This window comes from Galeopterus variegatus, unplaced genomic scaffold, assembly GCF_000696425.1.
Source record: "Galeopterus variegatus unplaced genomic scaffold, G_variegatus-3.0.2 Scaffold2123, whole genome shotgun sequence".
In the NCBI taxonomy this organism is placed as follows: domain Eukaryota; kingdom Metazoa; phylum Chordata; class Mammalia; order Dermoptera; family Cynocephalidae; genus Galeopterus; species Galeopterus variegatus.
The window spans coordinates 296,582-313,136 of record NW_007728234.1 but is presented as its reverse complement, the minus strand read 5'-3'; the positions used below and the strand labels follow the sequence as shown (position 1 = coordinate 313,136).

The 16,555-nt window shown below is 40.5% G+C and overlaps 1 protein-coding gene and 1 long non-coding RNA gene across 2 annotated transcripts; one reads left to right on the top strand and one right to left on the bottom strand.

Moving 5' to 3' along the window:
• The first annotated feature begins 2,379 nt into the window (after positions 1-2,379).
• Positions 2,380-14,767, top strand: ZNF367 (zinc finger protein 367). The gene is made up of 5 exons (XM_008580529.1): positions 2,380-2,400; positions 4,191-4,341; positions 7,179-7,298; positions 8,777-8,915; positions 12,192-14,767. The coding sequence occupies exons 1-5, from the start codon at positions 2,380-2,382 to the stop codon at positions 12,412-12,414; spliced, it is 654 nt and encodes a 217-aa protein (XP_008578751.1). The 3' UTR covers positions 12,415-14,767.
• Positions 14,768-15,754: 987 nt separating this feature from the next.
• On the bottom strand, positions 15,755-16,295 carry LOC103596810. Its single transcript, XR_551066.1, has 2 exons — positions 16,120-16,295; positions 15,755-16,030 (listed from the first exon to the last, which is right to left on the bottom strand). It is a non-coding gene; the product is annotated as an uncharacterized LOC103596810 (long non-coding RNA).
• Positions 16,296-16,555: the final 260 nt, after the last annotated feature.

Genomic DNA, 16,555 nt, shown 5'->3' with positions numbered 1-16,555 from the left:
TATGGTGTAAAGTAGGGACCCAACTTTTATTCTTTTGCATGTGGAAATCCAGTTATCTCAGAACCATTTCTTGAAGAGACTCTTCTTTCCTCATTGAATGTTCTTGGGGCCCTGTTGAAAATCAGTTGGCCATTGTGTTAGTCCATTTTCTGTGCTTATAAGAGAATACCTGAAACTGGGTAATATGTAAGAAAATGAAATTTCTCACAGTTTTGGAGGCTGGGAAGTCCGTGGTTCAGAGAACACATCTGGTGATGGCTTTCTGGGTGGGAACTCTCTACAGAGTTGCATGGGAACACAGGGAGAATGGGCTGAGCAAGAGAGCTAACTTTCTCACTCATTCTCATTGTAAAGCCATCAGAACCATGCCCATGACAACCATCAACCCATTACTCCATGAATGGATCAATCCATTCATGAGGGCACAGTCCTCATAATCCAATCACCTCTTAAAGGCCCCACCTTCCACCACCATATTTGAAGTTAAGTTCCAACATGAGCTTGGGGGGACATTCAAACCACAGCAGCTATATATATATGGGTTTATTTCTGTACTCTCAATTCTATTTCATTGATCTGTATATCTTTCCTTATGCTAGTACCACACTGTCTTGATTACCATTGCTTCATAGTAAGCAAGTTAAACATAGTTTCCAGTTTTGAAACTGTGAAGTTTGAGTCCTCCTGCTTTGTTCTTTTTCAATATTGTTTTGACTATTTGGAGCCTCCTGCAACTTCATATGAATTTCAGAATCCCCTTTTCCATTTCTGGAAAAAAAAAAAAGGCCATTGGAATTTTAATAGAGATTGCATTGAATCTGTAAGAGTGCTTTGGGTAATATTGCTATCTTATCAATGTTAAGTCTTCCAATTCCTGATCTGCATCCCATAAGTTTTGGTATGTTATGTTTTCATTTGTGTCAAACTATTTTTTTTTTTTTCCTTGTGATTTCTTCTCTGATCCATTGGCTATTTAAGACTGTGTTGTTTAATTTCCACATATTTGTTTCTCTTTTCCTTCTATTGTTGACTTATAGTTTCATTCTATGTGGTTAGAGAAGATACTTTGGATCCTTTCAGTCTTTTAAGATTTATTGAGTCTTGTTTTGTGGCCCAACATATGGTCTATGTTGGGAGTATCTTTGTGGATATTTTCCCTAGTTATCCTATCCATTATTGAAAGTAGGGTACTGGAGTTTCCACCTATTTTTCAACTATGTCTCCCTTTAATTCTGCAAATTTTTGCTTCATATATTTTGGGGGCTCTGTAGGTGTGTATTTATAACAGTTATACCTTTTTCTGTCCTTTCACTTTTAACCTATTTGTGTTTTTGGATCTAAAGTGAGTCTCTCAGCATATAGATGGATCATGCTTTTTTGTTTGTTTGTTTGTTTACTGATCTCTGCCTTTTAATTGGAGAGTTTAACCCACTTACATTTAAAGTGATTACTGATAGGGAAGGACTTCTGCCATTTTGTTATTTGTTTCCTATGACATAGACTTATTTTGTTTCTAAATTTCTTCATTAATGCCTTACATGTTTAACTGATTTTTTGGTAGTTTTCATTTCTTTCTCATTTTCTTTTTTAAAAACTTATTAGTGATTACCCTAAGAATTTCAATGAACCTCTTAAACTTATAATAATCTATTTTGAATTAGTAACACCTTAAATTTAATAGTCTACAAAAACTCTACTCCTGTACAGCTGTCTCCTTTTATGATGATGTTGTCACAAATTACATCTTTATACATCATGATCCCATTAACATGGATTTATAATTACTGTTTTATGCATTTGGCATTTGTCTTTTATATAGGGGAAAAAAGGGAGTTATAAACCAAAAATACAATGATTCTGGCTTTTGTATTTACCTAAGTAGATACCTTCACCAGTGTTTATTTATATGGCTTTGAAGTACTGCCTAGTATCCTTTCATTTTTTCTGAAGAAATCCCTTTAGCATTTATTGCAGGTCTACTAGCAATGAACTTTTGTTTACCTGGGAATGTCTTAATTTCTTCATTTTTGAAGGATAGTTTTGCTGGATATAGAATATTACATTGTTTTCTTTAGTACCTTAAACATGTCATCCTGCTGCTTTCTGTAGTTTCTCCTGAGAAATCAGCTACTAGTCATATTGAGGACCTCTTGTACATGATGATTCGTTTTCTTGCTGTTTTCAAGATTCTCTCTTTGTCTTTCAACAGTTTGATTATAATGTGTCTCAGTGTGGCTCTCTTATTCTTCCTGAAGTTCAGTGATCTTGGATATTTAGATTTGTGTCTTATCAAATTTGGGAAGTTTTCAGCCATTATTTCTTCAAACATTCTGCTTTTTTCTCTCTTGCCTCTGGGACTCCAATTATGTGTATATCGATATGCTTGATGGTGTCTCACAGGTTAGTCTTAGGCTCTGTACATTTCTCTTCATTCCTTTCTCTTTCTGTTGTTCAGACTAGATAATTTCAACAGACCTATCTTTGAGTTTGCTGATTCTTCTGCCAATTCAGGTCTGTCACTGAAACTCTCTAGTGAATTCTTTTCATTTCAGTTTTTGTACTTTTCAGCTCCAGAATATCTGTTTGTTCCTTTCTATAATTTTTGTCTCTTTATTGGTATTCTGTTTGTTGAGACATTGTTCTCTTGGCTTCTTTTCATTCTTTGCCCATGGTTTTCATTAGCTCATTTAGCATTTTTTTTTCCTTTTTGTCTTTTTTACTGACCGGTAACGGGATTGCAACCCTCGGTGTTGCGCCCGCACCGGGGACCGGCAACGAGATCGCAACCCTCGGTGTTGTGCCCGCACCGCACTCAACCAGTGAGCGGGAACCGGTCTCTCCATGGGATCCGAACCCTCGGCGGGAGCGCCTCCGCGCTCCCAGGTGGCACACTCTCCAGTGCGCCACCGGGCCGGCCCTTGTTTAGCATTTTTAAGGTGATTTAAAGTCTTTGTATTTCTTCTCGGTCTCTTTCTGTTAATTTTTCCTGTATATGTACCACCCTTTTTTATTTCTTTGTATGCTTGAAATAGTTTGTTGAAAACTGGATGTTTTGAATATTATAATGTGGTAACTCCAGAAATCAGACTCTTTCTTTTCAGTTTGTTTTTGTTTGCTGTGGGTTGTAGTTGTTTAGTGACTTTTCTAAAATATTTTTTATAAACTATTCTTTGTGGTGTTTGTTCTCTAAAGTTTCTGTTTCTTTAGCATGTGGTCAGCTAGTGTATTGAGTGAGAGTTCCTTGAATACCTGGAGCCCCCCAACCTTCCCACGAAAAAATGAAAAAAAAGAAAGAGAAAAGAAAGGGGGAAAACCCTCCCTCAGTCTTTGCAGAATGGCTTGCTGTTGGGGCACACTTTCAGTGCTTAGCCATGCTGTTGATAACTCTGCCTTAGCCTTCATTTCCTACTTGTGCTGAGCTTAAATCGTCCAGAAGTGAATGCTTAGGGTCTTTTCAGGTCTTTTCTGAGCATTCTTCCTGCCCTGCGCATATGCATGGCTTTCTAAATTTCTGTTGTTGGTATATGTAGGCACTTTCCAGTGCCGTAATTCCCCAAAGAAACTTTCTCCCAGCTTTTTCTTCCAGGCTTTTGGAATGTCTGTTTGCCTCAACTGAAATCTTTTGCCTCTGGTGGCAGGAGGTTATTTGCCTTACAGGTTTTTGAGCTGTGCCCTCTGAATAGCCACTTTTCTGCCCTGAAAGAGTTCCAAGTTAGGCAAAACAAAGGCTAAGCAATGTGTCAGTTTTTCAGGTGGCCCACAGGCAGGTCAAAACAGACAAACACAATTCTTTCAGAGTGAGGTCTATTCTGCTTCCTCTCGAGCCAGGGACTGAGGTTTCCGTACTGAGAATGCAGGCTACTGTCTTCAAGACTGATGCTGGGGGGAAAGGGCAAGTAAAAATGCTGCAAAACTCTCCTACTGTTCTAAGTTGACTTGTTCTTGATTTAGTGCTCACTGAGTTGCTTCAAATCTCTATTTTCCAGAGTTGGGACAAAGCTGATCCTGGCAGTTTTTGCTTGATTTTTTCAGTCACCTGTGGAGTGATGGGCTGTTGGACCTTCCTACTTTGACATTTTCTTTGATATCACTCAAGAAAGATTTTTAAAAGTGATCTTTTATGATATGTTGCTTTAATGAGTAGAATCCGAGGAATTACATTACTGTTTATAAAATTTGTTAATTAACAGGATGGAATCCGACGTGGTAGACCCAGAGCAGATACTGTCCGGGATTTAATAAATGAAGGAGAGCATTCGTCCAGCAGAATTCGTTGTAACATCTGCAATAGGGTGTTTCCACGGGAGAAATCGCTTCAGGCCCACAAAAGGACTCATACAGGTAAGTTAAGCAAATTTTAGAGACTGCCAGAAGTAATACTTAACTGAAAGCTGATTTGATGTTTGGGCCTAAAAAATAACTTTTTAGTTGCTTTATATATTTTTTCATATTACCACTATTGGTTATGAAGTTTTAACACAGGCACTGTGTAGCCAGTTTCTTTTCGGTGGGGAGTAGAGGTTTTTTTTTTTTTTTTGTCTTTTTCCGTGTCCGGCAACGGATCGCAACCCTCAGTGTCGCCCCCGTACCGGACCGGGACCGGCAACGGGATCGCAACCCTCGGTGTTGCCCCCGCGCCTCGCTCAGCCAGTGAGCGGGAACCGGTCTGTATGTGGGATCCGAACCCTCGGCGGGAGCGCCTCCGCGCTTCCCAAGCGGCGCACTAGCGCAGTGCGCCACCGGGCCGGCCCAAGGGGAGTAGAGGTTTTATAAACATGTAACTTCTGAAGTTATCACGGTAATTAATTGAGATGTCACAGTCATGTTATTGCTAAATTTAGTTCGACTCTCTATGTACCTGAATGTTACTGGATATGCTCTTAAGTTATTTATGTATTTGTTAAAATTCATTTGTAGGCCAAATAATAAACAGTAGTAGTTAAGTTTTTAATGAAATTTCTAGAGTTCTCAGTGTAGCATCAGTGTTTGACCTAACCATCAAATCTACAGTGAACTATGGTTTTTCAAAATTAAATGTATTGTAGGTAGCTATCCCAAGAGTATTGTACATCTTTATTTGTATATGGAAATTATACTTGCATTTTAAATCCCATGTGGACAGCCAAAAAATAATTCATAGTGGGCCCTTCCATCTGGCCCCAGAGGAAGAAACTTAATAGTTTATCTAAAAATTTACAGATGAGGAAACTGAGGTGCCAAGAAATCAATTACCTCTGTCTGACAATCTCTCATACCCTTCAGTCTACAGCAGCATTGCCCAGTAGAGCAGCTGCTCACACATGTGGCTCTAGAGCACTCGAAATATGACTCATCTAAGCTGAGATGGGCAATAAGTGGAAAATATACTTAGCAGGAAGAAGGAGAGTACACAATTTCATTAATAATTTTTACTACTGATCATTGAAATGACAATATTTTAGATAAACTGGGTTAAACAAATATATTATTAAAATTAATTTCTCCTTTTTCTTTTACTTTTTCTAATATGGCTTCTGGAATGTGGTTCACATTATATTTCAGTTGGGCACTACTGGTCTAGAACTTGGGCTTTTAACCTTTGGTCCCTCTTTTCTTCACTATGTTTATGGTCATTACCTGTTTCTTATTTTTTTCTTATTATTGGTTTTTGAAAAGGTATATTTTATTGATATGATAAAATGTAGTTTTCTTAGCTAAATCCTTGAAAAAGCATGAAGTTTTGATTCAGAATCATTATAAACTGAGGTGGCTATAGATTTTGACTTTAGATACCATTAATAAAACTATTTCTTAATTGAATAACCTAATTTTGAGAAATTTTATATTTTTTGTAATCTAATTAGTCTGAAAATACCCCCCCAAATAACTGGTTCACAGGCTTTAGAGCACTTATTGCCAGCACAGGTAAGATCCAAAACCACGTGGCATGAGGAGAGCCATGAGTTCCAGTCGTGACCCCCACTAATCCATTGTGTGTCATCTGATACTTCCAGGCCTTGGCCTACTGCGCCGAACCCAACATCCCTAAGGGAGAGTTAAGTTCTAATAGTATGTGCTTTATAAAAAGTTTTTCTTTTACTATTTTAAATCATTCCCCTAAATCCTGTGTTTTATTAACTTGTATCCAACTATCACAACCATTTAGTGTATCTCTAAATAATGAGGAATCTAGAGCGGACTCGTTATTGTTCTTTGAGTCATATTGGGAGACCCAGTGCATAACTGTTGATTAAAGAATATTGTGATTGAACATTTTTTGAGCACTTTGTCTGAGTCTACCACTACTTTGTCTATAGGAATTTAAGTCAAGTATAAAGTATTATGACTCTTTGCAGAAGGAGACTGTCATGATACATGAACCACACAGGACACTTAAGTTAACAAAGGGATACAAAGTTCAATTATTTGGAGGAAGGGGGAGGTAGGAAGAGTTTCACCAAGAGCATACAGGACTGGGAAGACTTGAATGGGAAGAGAAGGTAAGATTTTACAGGATTAGAATAAGACCAGGAATTGCCTCCTGGCTGGAATGACTCTCCAGGACGGAAGTAAAGATAATCCCTGCCCCCCAGCACCACGAACCCACTAGCTAATAAGGTTGGTGGGATTGCATAAAGCACAGATAGGGGAGCACTTAAAAGCCAACAGACAATTTTTAGTTTTCCAAGAAGTGTAATAGGGTTTGGGATGGTTTAGGGGATAAATGGTATGACAAAAACAGAGTTCTGTGCTAGCTACTCTGGAAGTGCTGTGCGGGAGGAGAGACTAGGCCAGGTAGGAGGGTTCATTCTGAAGGTGGGAGGGGCTGCCAGTTTGGCCAGAGGAAGTTGCGTTGGGAAAGCAGGGATGGGAGACATTATAAAGAATCAGCCAGCGCTAGTGATTTGGATTATGGGGGATAAAAATTACAGGATAAGCTGAAGTTGATAACTTCAAGGACTTGAGCCTGGGTACCTGAAAGCACAAGGCCTGAAGAAAATATGGATCCCTAACAGACAGCTGCTGATACCATCCAAGTGCTGCCATTAGCATTTCCATTTGTGGCTCTGCAGGAGCTGTGAGGACATGTTTCATTGTTGTCTGGAGTCATGACCTATATGAAGGTTGATTCTCTCTCCACCCCCTTCCTCTTCTCACCTTATTGTCTCAGATATAATCCATAACATCTGTCTACTTAGGTGAGAGACCCTATCTGTGTGACTATCCAGACTGTGGAAAAGCCTTTGTTCAAAGTGGACAGCTCAAAACGCATCAGCGTCTTCACACCGGAGAGAAACCTTTTGTTTGTTCAGAAAATGGTATGGTGTTAGAAGTTAAGTTTATGGAAAAATTAGTTGTGAGTTAACAGTTAAAATATTTTCACCTGAATTTTTGGGGGGGAGAGATTTTTGATATAAACTTTATAAAACATCTTAAGCTTTCTTGATGATTGTGATCCATACTTAATTTATTGGCAGTCACTGATTGAAAATCATTAAAAGTCATTGATTTTTAATCAGTCATTTTAGGTGAAAACCTTAAAGGGCAATTAAAAATACTGTATTCTGTTGTAGGCAGTAGAAAAATCTATGAAAATAAATACAGCCTTTAGAGTAGGCTTTTACGTTGGTTTTAAACTTTTTAACTGTTAAACTAAAGAGAGCTTATTATCTTGTCTTAAGTGATTTTCTTAATCTCATCACAATTTCTAAAAGATGTTTTCTCATGCACATTTTTATATAGTTATATTTGAAATTTAGTACAGTTCTGTCTCAGTGCTGTGTAGTTTCCTTGATTATTGTTACAAATGTTACAAATGTATAAATTTTTCATCTAGTGAATTTGCTTAAGCACACACACACACACACACACACACACACACACACACGCACACTGATTACCTCAGTGTTGGATAGTGAATATTTAATTTGTTTTCAAAATTTGCTTGTTACCAACAAAGCTGAGGGGAACATTCTCCCACTTACAGCTTTGTTCATCTTTTGGAATGTTTCCTTATGACAGATTCTAAGAGTGGAATTTCTGGGTCAGGTTTTATTTATTTATTTATTTATTTATTTTTATTTTTATTTTTGTCTTTTGTCTTTTTTCCATGTCCGGCAACGGATCGCAACCCTCAGTGTTGCCCCCGTACTGGACCGGGGACCGGCAACGGGACTGCAACCCTCGGTGTTGCTCCCGCGCCCTGCTCAGCCAGTGAGCGGGAACCGGTCCGTATGTGGGATCCGAACCCTCGGACGGGAGCGCCGCCGCGCTTCCCAAGCGGTGCACTATCCAGTGCGCCACCGGGCCGGCCCAGGTTTTAAACATTTTATGACTGGTGCTAATAAGTCACTTTCTTTTTTTTTTTTTTTCCTTTTTGTCTTTTTTCGTGACCGGTAACGGGATCACAACCCTCGGTGTCGCGCCCGTACGGCGACCGGCAACGGGATTGCAACCCTCAGTGTCGCGTCCGCACCGCGCTCAACCAGTGAGCGGACCGGTCTCTATATGGGATCCAAACCCTTGGCGGGAGGGGTGTGCCACCGGCCCGGCCCAATAAGTCACTTTCCAATGGGGTTGGACACACATGGCAAAGACGGAGATGTGACAGAACCGTCTTCCCCTCCCCTCACTACCATTGATTGATAAGACTGGGCTTAGGCTTGTTTGGTTACAGAATGCTAAATCTCACCATCTTAATTTACTTCCCTTGGGTACCAGTGAAACTGAACATTTTCCATATGTCTGCTTGCTAGATGTCCAGATTCTGACAAGTGTTTCCTTCCATGTTTTGAAGGCTGCCTGAGTAGATTCACCCATGCAAACCGCCACTGTCCGAAGCACCCGTATGCCAGGCTGAAGCGAGAGGAGCCCACAGACACACTCAGCAAGCATCAGGCTGCAGACAACAAGGCTGCTGCAGAGTGGCTGGCAAAGTAAGGTGCTCTCTGTAGTCTGCTGTGAAGACACCTGTCCAGGTCTCGGGTTCATGTTAGGCACTTTGGCAGTTCTCTCACTTTAAATAAGTTGCCTTTATACAAATTTTATAAAATAATTCTGAATGGACTTTTATTTCCTACAGAATTGTTATGAGTGGAATTAAGATCTGGGTGCGATAGAAAACTACAATATGATAACTAGTTTGAGTGCTTAGACCATGACTTATTTTAAATGGAAGAGTTTTGCATTTTGAAAGAATGTTTTACGTGTAGTGTATTTCATCATGAGTGCAGCCCGTCTTCATCTTCCTTACCTGACTATTAGTGTTAGCTATGTGCTGATTATAGCAGGACTGGAGATCACAGGTTCTTCTAAAGTGAAGTTCCAAAAAGTACCAAATTTAATTTTTTCTAATAGCAACAAGGGGACCAGTATAGAAATTTTCTCTAAGGATATTTTACTTTAAGGATCATCTACTGTATACAAGCCAGCAGCAGCTGACCGTGCCTCTCCCCAGTCTCACTGGCTTCTTCTGCACCTGGATAAAGTCTAGAACCCCTAGCTGTGCTGGGGCAGGTTGGCCTCCCTCTGGTAACGCAGCTTTCCCACCACGTAGGCTGCTGGTTTCTCGCCATCACTGTCACTGTTTCAGGCTGTGTGCTGCTCCCTTGGCCTCGAGTGCTTGCTCCCCTCTTCATGGAGCCACTCTTTGCTCGCCTTCATTTCTTTTTTTTTTTTTTTTTTTTTTTTTTTCCTTGTCCGGCAACGGATCCCAACCCCCCTGTTTGCCCCCCCACCGGACCGGGGACCGGCAACGGGATCGCAAGCCTCGGCGTTGCTCCCGCGCCTCGCTCAGCCAGTGAGCGGGAGCCGGTCCGTACGCCGGATCCGAACCCTCGGACAGGAGCGCCGCCGCGCTTCCCAAGCGGCCGCCCCACCCCCGCGCCCCCCCCCCCCGCCCCCGCCAGTGGGCGGGAGCCGGTCCGTACGCCGGATCCGAACCCTCGGACAGGAGCGCCGCCGCGCTTCCCAAGCGGCCGCCCCACCCCCGCGCCCCCCCCCCCCGCCCCCGCCAGTGGGCGGGAGCCGGTCCGTACGCCGGATCCGAACCCTCGGACAGGAGCGCCGCCGCGCTTCCCAAGCGGCCGCCCCACCCCCGCGCCCCCCCCCCCCGCCCCCGCCAGTGGGCGGGAGCCGGTCCGTACGCCGGATCCGAACCCTCGGACAGGAGCGCCGCCGCGCTTCCCAAGCGGCCGCCCCACCCCCGCGCCCCCCCCCCCCGCCCCCGCCAGTGGGCGGGAGCCGGTCCGTACGCCGGATCCGAACCCTCGGACAGGAGCGCCGCCGCGCTTCCCAAGCGGCGCACTATCCAGTGCGCCTCCGGGCCGGCCCCTTCTTACTCAGGCTAAACATCACTGCAGGAAGGCTTCCCTGACCTGCTCATCATGCCCCCAAGGCAAGCAAGCCTGAACCCACTTACTTGGTGCTTCCATAATACACCATATTTTCCCTTTCAAAACATCATCACACATTTGTTTGTTCACTGTCTTCCCGGCTGGACCACAAGCTCCACACAGGGGCAGGGCTATTTGTCTTGTTTACTGCTGTATCCCTAGGGCTTTGCAAAGTTTACGAGCCTCCAAAAATACCTGAATGAGTGAACTCCATGTTTTGTCTGGAAACTGAAAATACTATTTGATTATTCAAGCCCAGGGAAATTTGTTAGCACTACCATAGAAATGTTCTATTCGGATGGGATGTCTCTGAGCACCTTGAACTAAATATATCTGTCATTTCCTTTCTCTCTCTTCCTCCTGGTTGGCCCCCACTGCCCCATAATCTAATTTTGCCCAAGCCAGAAACTTATTGGTCATCCTCACCTTTATCCTCTTTCTCCCATCTGCTCAGTGACCAAGTTATGCATTCTACCTCCTTACTAACTCAGCCTGTCACTTGAACCCTCTCAGTCCATTTTCTGTGCTGCTGCCAGAGGGATCTTTCTAAAATGCCAATATGATCCACAGTATAAAGTGCAAACCCTTTATTATGGCATTCAAAGCCCTTCATTACCTGGTCCCTGCTGACTTGCTAAACTTACCTTTTGCCATTCTCCTTTTCTAGTTATGCTTCAAATCATATGAACTATTTGCATTTCCTTTTTTATACCTCTGTGCAACTTTTCCAGTTTGAGTAGTCTAGATTTCCTGAAATCTGGTAGTTGTATTATTTTTCTACGTAATTTTAAAAACAGCTTTGTTGAGGCATAATTGACATACAATAGACAGTACATATTTAAAGTGTGCAATTTGATACATCTTGACATATGTGTATATCACCACAGTGAGCATACGCCTCACTTCCAAGTTTCCTCATGCCCCTTTGCAACTCATCCTGCCCCTTTCTGCCCCCTCCTCCCCGAACAACACTGATCTGCGGTCTCTATGAATCAGTTTGCATTTTGTAGAGTTTTATACAAGTGTAGAAATACAGTGTGTACTCCTGTTTGTCTGGCTTCTTTTAACATAATTATTTTGAGATACCTCTGTGTTGTTGAGTGTATCAACAGTTCATTCCTTTTGTTGCTGAGTAGTAATCCTTTGCATGGATATACCTCAACTTGTTAGTTCATTCACCTGTCAATGGCCATCTGGGTTTTGGCTACCTATCACAAATAGAGCTGCTATGAACATTAAAATACAAGTGTTTGTGTGAACATTTTTGTACACAGTGGTACTGTCATTTTGAACATTTGCATTTTCTCTTGTGAATTATCAGTTGGCTATTTTATGGAATAAGGGTGGTGTTCTTAAGTTTTTGAATGAACTCTGTTACAGATGTTAATCACTGTCATATTTTGTGGGTTCACTGTTTTACACAGTTAACTTGTCAGAGGTTACTGTTCCTCTGTGGAAAGGATAATTAGGTTTCTAATAAATATTTTTTCTGCTATGTCTATTTTACTCTAGTGCATTTCATATATGATCTTTAAGGCAGCGATAGTTTAATGGCAAAAACATGTGATTAGAGAGTTGAGTATGAGATCTGCCAATTTTTTATTATAGAGACCTGAGCAAGTCTCTTAACTCCTTTGAACTTGAGTTTTTTTCCCTCTGTAAATGGGAAGTATATGTGGTATATGTGAAATCACTTTATAACTTTATACACTGAAACACATAAAAGTAACACTGTGGTAAAGAACTTTTTGAAAGGAAAAGTGAATATTTGGGAATTTGATGTCGACTGTAGAGCTAATGCATACACATTTCATGTAGGTATTGGGAAATGAGAGAGCAGCGCACCCCCACCTTGAAAGGCAAGCTGGCCCAGAAGGCCGACCAGGAGCAGCAGGACCCTCTGGAATACCTTCAGTCTGATGAGGAGGACGATGAGAGGAGCGGTGCCCAGCGCCGGCTGCAGGAGCAGCGCGAGCGCCTGCATGGAGCCCTGGCCCTCATAGAGCTGGCCAACCTGACTGGGGCGCCGCTCCGCCAGTAGCCAGGATGCGGACTCCTGCCCTGTGCAGAAGTACTGCCCGGCGTACTTCAAAAGTAGATCCCTGGGCATAAGCTAAGCACCTTATTTGCTTATCATAGGCTGCTATTCTGTAGAAATTTATGAAGAATGTCATTGCCCCAGAATATGGGGTGAGAGAGAATTGCACTTTTTTTATATGGAAATGAATTTGATGTAAAGCTTAAAATATTTTGTAAATATGGACTGCACAGTACAGGGTAGAAAACTACATATTGTGGGAAGCTAGGTTTTGCAAGTTTAATGAATTCATTGGAAGCAGTTCTCACAGGAAGCACTTTCTGAATAAGACACTTGTATGAAAAACAGGATGGTACAAATAGCCAAAGAAGGTTGAAATAGATTATTTATAAGATCATTTTAAACAATGTATATGAGTATGTTTACCAATACTGTAAACACTGAAGCAAGAAAGCATAAGATAGGTGTGTAAGATATATATTTTTAAACTGCAAAATAGTGTGCCCGATAAGGCTAGAGAAATGGGAAACTATTTTGGAAAATGTTCTAAGTTATGGACTTGGAAGAAAATAAATATTTGAGGATCTTGGTAAGATGCACGATAGTTCAGAATTTTCAAAATTGGAGTAAAATCAGTCTTATTCTATCTTTATGGGGCTTTACAATTCAGTATAATGTTTAAGTTTGAAAAGCACTTGTCATCCCTAGCATGTTCACTTGGGAACTTTTGCACATTTCATATTTCTCATCTGCTGAAATTGAGTGATTAATCTTGCAAAGTCTAGGTAACATGGTAATTGATCTTTCTTTTCTTAAAAAAAAAATATATATATATTATGGGCCCTGTAATGAGATTTGGCACTTGGAGTTTTATTAATAAAAGGGACATCTACAGGGTTGTTGTGTAGTGAAATATGTTAGATTTTTTGTTAGCAAACACTAAATTTTAATTGTACTGCTTGTTTAGAATGATTAGCAAATAGAAGCCTCCATATTTATATTTTCAGTGCATAAATCCACCTTCTTGCTTTACTTCAGAGTAACATGCCAAGCTGTTTTGTGTTCACTAAATTTAGCTATAAGTGAAATACTGCAGAAAATATTAGCTACTCAAATAAGTCGGCTTCTGGAATAGTTTTAACTGCAAGTGTGTTAACTTGTGTGGTGGTTTTAAACCATTTTTCCAAGTAGATGAAGTAAATAAACATCACTTTATGTTCTGAAGCACGAACAGAAAAATCAAGAGCTGAGCAGTCCACCTCCTTTATATAGGCAAAAAGCTGCATCATTTTGATTTTTCTTATAAGCAGAACTAAATGACATGCATAGCATGGTAATTTATAGATTACTTAATTGGAGTAAAACTCAGTAATAAGAGGGAAATATTGGCTCTTTAGTGCCTTTTTTCTCTTTTGAGTTGAAGTGGTACCCTACAGGTGTAGTTTAAACATTATCTAGAATGTAGGCTTCTTTATCCCAAAATCCCCATGTGTTGCAGTACACAGATAGTTTAAAATATGTAGCCACTGGGAAGGGGAAGTATGTAAATGTTTTTAAGAGGAATGAAAGTATGTAAGAAGATATGATAGTTACAAATAATGTGTATGATGGGGACATACTTTAAAAATGTAATTCCTCTGTACAGTAAATTACAAATTTTTTTTTTTTTTTTTTTTTTTTTTTTTTGTAATATGAGAATTTATATCTGTAATGGTCTAAGAATTTTGTTTGTAATCTGGTATATAGAATTTTAACTTGGAGCACTTATAAGCCCTGGTAAGAGAGACTTTAACAACTGAATTTTCTTGGTTTAGGTTTCAACATTTCCTCTAGAATTTTTCCTTTTAAAAATGATTTAAATGAACTAAAAAGCAACACTCATCAGTCTTGAAAAATTTAAATTTGATAAACTTACCTAAAGAAGGAAGGGCAGTAAGAATTTAAAAAAATAACAAACATTTACCAATTTACATATGATAAAATTGAAGGCCTTCAAAAGAAGGTTTTTGTTTTTCTCCAGTCAGCTTTTATCAACTATAATAGTTATATTCACATTTTTTATTTGTATAATTGGGACAGTTTAAGAAATTATTACAGCTATGTACTTTAGAAACACTTAAAGTGACTTTTCTTGATATAAGCTATATACTTGTACAAAATAACATTGGCATCCAAAATTTGAGGTGTGTTATGACTGCTTTTTGTTTTAAAAATGTGGTTTACATTCAAATTTTTGTAGTGTTTTGTGATTCATTTGGCTAAGTTGTAGTTTGGCAGAGTTAACAGCATAAAAATAAACATGCTGTGATTTTAAAAGATGCTTTGAATAAAAATTTATTTTAATTTAAACTTTAAAGTACATGGTCATTCTTGAAGCCTTTATGATTTGTTTTCCTATCAAAAATATAACTATGATATAAAAATTTTTTAAAGGTAGAGAGAAACATCACCTACACAGCCCTACGTTCTCTTCTATCAACATTATTTCAGTGCATTTTATATTTCATTCCAATCTCACCCCAGGCATCTTTTCTGTAGAGTTCCAACCATAGTGTGGCTTGCCTTTTCTTATATGGCCTTTTAGATTATACATACAGTTATTTAACTTCCTTATCTAGATGGTTCATTATCACAGTGTTAAAAACACCCTGGTGTAGATAAGTATTCAACTATTGCCAGCCCTATCCCCGGCCTTAAATTAAGGTAATAAGGTTCTGGGATTTAATTTCACTTATACTCAAGGAGCCTGGGGTCACCTCTCCAAGAATCCACTGAGAGCCTGTTTACTTTTCTAAGAGTGTAGCAAATAGGTTTTCTTCTTTCATCAGTTGTTTTTGGTAGATCTTTAGTCATGTATTTGCAGTGGCAAGTAAGGGTTAGACTGTCACAGCTTTGTGCAAAAGAATCTCACAAACAGTTTTTTAGTGTGAGTGCATTTAATCAAGGTAATGATGGGATTTTGATAGTGATGGAAGGTCCTGGAAGTATGTATATAGAAGTAAATCCAATGCAAATATGATGAAGACCGTCATTATTAAAAGTAAATTTAAAATACTGTTTTGCAGTCAAACCTTATTTGGAGACTCACTGGAAACTGAATTGATCTTTTTGAGAAAATTAGCCAAAATGACCTTTAAGTTCAGATTTTTTGTTCAACTTGAATATGAATTCATTTTTATTTTTAATGGATATGTGTGTTTGTTTTCTTCCCTGTTTTGGGTAATTTGGGCTTCTCAGGCCTTTTTAGTGCCAGCTAATTTTCAAAAGTGCTGTTTTAGTTCTAATGAGGGCTGAAAATGTTTTTCAGTTTCTACAGTAAAAAAAACAATTGTTTGGACGTCTATACAGTTGGGCTCCAACTTTTATTTAACTTGAAATCTTTAGCTTTTCTCAAAAGCTAAAATTTCAGATTTTTAAAGTAATTATTTAGAATGAAAACATGGGACACTTACTTGAAAAACGGTAGAGCAGGTAGACTCTGGCTAGCGTAGGCAGTTCTGGGAAGCTTCAACGTAGAGAAACGACCGGTGCCCAAAGAAGTGGGCCCTCGGGTGAGGAGAGAACCTTCCAGAAAGCCTCCTGAGGCCAGAAAAGCCCTGAGACTTCACCTGCCTCACCCCTGGCCATTCAAAGAGAGATAAGATCAGACCTCCACACAGACACTCGTCCACGAGTGTTCACGGCGGCCTGTTTCTTAACAGCCCTAACCTGGAAATCACCAACACGCCCATCAACCGGTGAACGGGTCAACGCTTGTGATGCTGCCCAACAATCAAAGGAGCAGCACGGATGAGTCGCAGCGACAGTAACTGGAGCGAAAAGGCCTCCAGAGTCCAAACTCCTGGTACATCGTCGATAGGAGGCGTTAGGACAGGCAAGTCTGCAGCAACCTGTGGAGGAGACGGGAGTTAACTTCAGAGGGGGCTTTCTGGGGGGTGGGTGGAATGTCCTGTGCTTTGATTCGAGGGGCCACTCGGGTGTGTGCACCTGTGGAGACTCACCTCAAGCTGGGCTGGGAGAAAGTGCGTTTCATTGTCTGTGAATTACACGTTCAACACAAGGCAAAGCGAACCCCGAGACTTACGGAAGCGACGCCCGAGAGCACCTGGAGGGCGGGGCGGGACTCGGCGCGCGGCTGGGGGGG

Bases quoted from the DNA above. Each gene is read 5' to 3' on its own strand.
- ZNF367 (XM_008580529.1), top strand. From the start codon at position 2,380: ATGCTTGATGGTGTCTCACAG. The intron at 4,342-7,178 runs GTAAGTTAAGCA...CTGTCTACTTAG, and splicing joins CCACAAAAGGACTCATACAG to GTGAGAGACCCTATCTGTGT. The intron at 8,916-12,191 runs GTAAGGTGCTCT...CATTTCATGTAG, and splicing joins GCTGCAGAGTGGCTGGCAAA to GTATTGGGAAATGAGAGAGC.